This window comes from Ipomoea triloba, chromosome 16 (assembly GCF_003576645.1).
Source record: "Ipomoea triloba cultivar NCNSP0323 chromosome 16, ASM357664v1".
NCBI lineage: Eukaryota > Viridiplantae > Streptophyta > Magnoliopsida > Solanales > Convolvulaceae > Ipomoea > Ipomoea triloba.
In genome coordinates, this window is record NC_044931.1 from 10,484,284 (window position 1) to 10,488,354 (window position 4,071).

At 31.9% G+C, this 4,071-nt stretch overlaps 1 protein-coding gene across 1 annotated transcript in view; it reads right to left on the bottom strand.

Annotated features, from left to right (window-relative positions):
* Positions 1-2,267: 2,267 nt before the first annotated feature.
* The window catches only part of LOC116007947, a 2,880-nt gene continuing 1,076 nt past the window's right edge, over positions 2,268-4,071 (bottom strand). Inside the window, exons 2-9 of the mRNA XM_031248607.1 lie at positions 3,821-3,917; positions 3,604-3,728; positions 3,427-3,511; positions 3,223-3,343; positions 3,102-3,122; positions 2,839-2,985; positions 2,536-2,760; positions 2,268-2,423 (exon numbers count right to left, since the gene is read on the bottom strand). Of these exons, the coding sequence (XP_031104467.1) occupies positions 2,268-2,423; positions 2,536-2,760; positions 2,839-2,985; positions 3,102-3,122; positions 3,223-3,343; positions 3,427-3,511; positions 3,604-3,728; positions 3,821-3,917 (977 nt within the window). The remainder of the gene's footprint in view (positions 2,424-2,535; positions 2,761-2,838; positions 2,986-3,101; positions 3,123-3,222; positions 3,344-3,426; positions 3,512-3,603; positions 3,729-3,820; positions 3,918-4,071) is intronic.

The following is a 4,071-nucleotide window of genomic DNA, read 5'->3' on the forward strand; positions in this document are numbered from 1 at the left end:
ATATATATATATATATATATATATATATATATATATATATATATATATATATATATAAGTAAAAAGCAGGTGGACGTCATTTGAGGCAACACATTTCCACCATTTCATCACCTCGCGTCTCTCTCTCTAGAAAACTCCTTCTCAGTGTTCTGCTGTTGTTCTTGGTCTCTAATGGCAGAATCCTATCGCCAGAACACCATATTTGTACAAAGATAAGTATTCCTAACTCTATCCCTCTAATTTTGAACTAAAATCATCTATATTTCTTCTTTTCTGGCTATCAGACTTTCGAACATTCGGGTAATTTATGCCGTCGATCTTTGATTATAGCACCTGATTACAAATTAAACTATATTTTTGATTAAATTTGGTATTCATAGTCAGATTTTACGGATCTGTGTGGTAATGCGTTCTTAGATGATTTCATTTCGATCTAGGGTTATTTGAAGCTCTAATCGGGTGCATGTGCATTTCCACCATTTCATCACCTCGCCTCTCTCTCTAGAAATATCCTTCTCAGTGTTCTGCTATTGTTCTTGGTCTCTAATGGCGGAATCCTATCGCAAGTACACCATATTTGTACCAAGATAAGAATTCCTAACTCTATCCCTCTAATTCGATGGTATACTATGATTGTGCACTGCTTTTATTTGTTAACCTATTTGTATCTAAAATTTGAAATATGTGTTTCTTATGTTGTGTTCTAACAGATGAAGCTACCAGCTAAAGCTACTAGCAAAAAAGTACAAAGAAATATGAGTTCTTTATACTGTAGTTTAGGGTTATAAACATAATTTTGAAGAATAGATAATACATAGCATGAGTAGAGGATAAATACCTTTGTTGTTGGTTGTTCCTCTACGTTTATTGCCTATAACACATGACTCTGTTAATTTCTTCATGTAATTATCTGCTGGAATCTGCCAGATTACTTGTGTTGGTTATTTCTCTATGTAAAATGGTTATACCTGGTATAGAAGAAATTGATGGATGAAGTGTGTTTTAAAGCATGTGTTTCAATAAAATGATTACCTGTTTGGGATTTTAAACATTGATAAGTGTAATTTTCATTCAATGTTGAGAAGACGAAAAGTTTTATGCTCTAAGTTTGTGTCACTGTAAATGATTAGCTGTTTGGGATTTTAAATATAGATAAGTGTAAATTTCATTCAATGTTAAGAAGACAAACAATTTTATGACTAAGTTTGTATTACTATAAATGATTACCTGTTTGGGATTTTCAATATTGATAAGTGTAAATTTCATTCAATGTTAAGAAGACAAACTGTTTTATGCTCTAAGTTTGTATTACTGTAAATGATTACCTATTTGGGATTTTAAATATTGATAAGTGTAAATTTCAATCAATGTTAAGAAGACAAACTATTTTATGCTCTAAGTTTGTATTACTGTAAATGATTAACTGTTTGGGATTTTAAATATTGATAAATGTAAATTTCTTTCAATGTTAAGAAGACAAACTGTTTTTTGCTCTAAGTTTGTATTACTGTAAATGATTAACTGTTTGGGATTTTAAATATTGATAAGTGTAAATTTCTTTCAATGTTAAGAACACAAACTGTTTTATACTCTAAGTTTGTATTACTGTAAAAAAGGAAAAAGAGCCATGTGTTAGGGTGTTACTTTAATTGTTGTATTTTTTGTTAGCAGAAATATTCAAGAGAATGGAGATCACTGGAAGGACGCAGCATCAAGAGTATAATTTTATCACTATATTCTTGGTAAGTTAGAAAAAAAAATTTACCTTGTACTTTTAATTATTTAAATTTAGTCTAAGTGTTTAAAATGATAGCTGCCATTAACAAATAAAAATTTCTTCTTATTTAAGTTGACAATAGAATGTACATCACGTTATAACTTACAAAAAAAAAAAACAAATACTATTATAACTACTATTAGATACATGTTCTAGGTAAACAAAAAGAAATAGCTGCATGTTATACTGCCTGGAGCTCTGACTCTTCATAAGTAAGCACCTGCATTCAAAAAAAAAAAAAAAAACAGAAGCAAGTAATGGGTGTATTAAGCAATTAATAGTTGAAAAAAACATCCATTTGAAAATGAGAGTTCAACTCTCCAAAAAATGCAGTTATACTGCATAAAGTCTAACAACAACTAATGCACTATTCAAGTGCATATTGTCAACAGTAGGCAATCTCATTGTTCAGAAACCATAAACACACAAACATAGAATCCAATAGGTTTGCATATCGCATCAGTTCTTTTCTTGCTTGATCACAACTGGCCTAGACTTCTTCAAATTCTGACTTGATGAGAATTGGTCCAAGTAGGCATCTCTTAATAGCACCTGTGTCAACTTCATCTTGAGCTTTGTCCACACCTTTTAGCTTTAAGTTAGCTTGCACTGAAGGACTTATAGCCTCATCACCTGATTCGCTTTCCTGTAAATGTAAAAAAATAGTACTTATAGGTCATCTGCTTAGTTAGTAAAAAACTGTTATGTAATTAATCTACTTAGATTTCTAGGGCATCTGCTTAGATAAAGTAAATTACATAAGATTCTAGGTCATCTGCGTCTTCCTCAACTATCCTAGATAATTCATCATGATCATCCACCATGGATGGACAGTACTGAGCTTCCAATTCCTCATTATGAATAACACTTAACACTGATATGGGCTTTGCTGGGTTCCTAATGTGTTCATTCTTGAGATTGATTCTAAACACCATAGATTTGTTCCTCAACTGTTCAAACTCAGCTGGAACTTGCATCTTAGCCTGTGAAACACAAATAGTTAGTACAATTTAAACAGTTAGTAGGAATGATTTTTAGTGAGTTTAATAAAAAACAATTACCATAGAATACTTGGTTTTCAAATCATAGGCAGTAATGCCGAAAAGGTCAAAACAGTCTTTATCCCACAATGCAAAAGGTGCATCACTTGTTTTGTCTAGAACCCTAACAATTACTTTGTATCTCACATTCCCTTCTACCCAATTAGTCTTGCATGTGTCACAAAAGTAGTAAGTCTCTGTAAGAATAAGGGATTTAAAGCACCCTGGTTTTCTGCATGAGTTATAGAACCATTTCTTTCCACTCTCAATTGATACAATGGTACCTTGACACAATAATAGCCTTCCTGCAAAGTTGAAATACATAAAAATCAACTTAGGTGTAACAAAGTAGTTAATGAATTAGTTTGTACTTAATTTGTTGTGTACAAATCTGATTGTGCTTACCTCAGCCCTTTCATACAAATCTCTTATTGTGCTGACAACCATAGGAGATTGGGAATTATTAGCACTGTGACCATAAGACACTACTGAAATACTTCTGAGTGGGCTACAATTAGCCTTCAAACTGTTAAATGAAATCATTACATGTTATTTTAGACATTTTAGATATAAGAAAGGTAAAAACTGGTGTTAGGGGATTGAGATTACCTATTTATGTAATCTGCGAACTCTTGGCAGTCCAAATTGAATAAAACTTTTGAAGTAGTGTATGAGCTTGAAATCCTGACCTCACCTAAAAAAAAATACAGAAATAATAGGTAAAAATCAAGCAAGGAACTAATCTGATTGATATTTTGATTTATGATGGCAGTGAATTGAACTTACTGTCAACCACCTTGGCACGACAAAGTTGGAGCAAAACGATCAAAGGGCCATCCACATGGTTATTGAAAAATGGCATAATGGCAGGTACATGTTCATCCCATAATGTACATTTTATTCGATTTCCCCTAAGTAAACAGGAAAAGTGAAGTAAAACAATTTAAAGCATGAAAAAAAAACATGAAATCATATAGACTATCTAAGTAATTCAGAAACTTACTTTGAGTCTTCAATCAAAAAATCAACCAACTGTGTGGGGAAACCAGCAATAACCTTATCCTTAGGAGAATAGAACTCAACTGCTCTACCAATAACATCTAGAATGAAATATAGATGTGTTGAGAAGTATGATGTATATGGAAAAAAATAAAATAAAAATGCAAACAGCTTACCAATCAACTGCTTCTCTTCAACTTTTCCAGCCAATAAGTCCTCAATAGGTTTAATACGAAATAAAAGGCTTGGAAAACC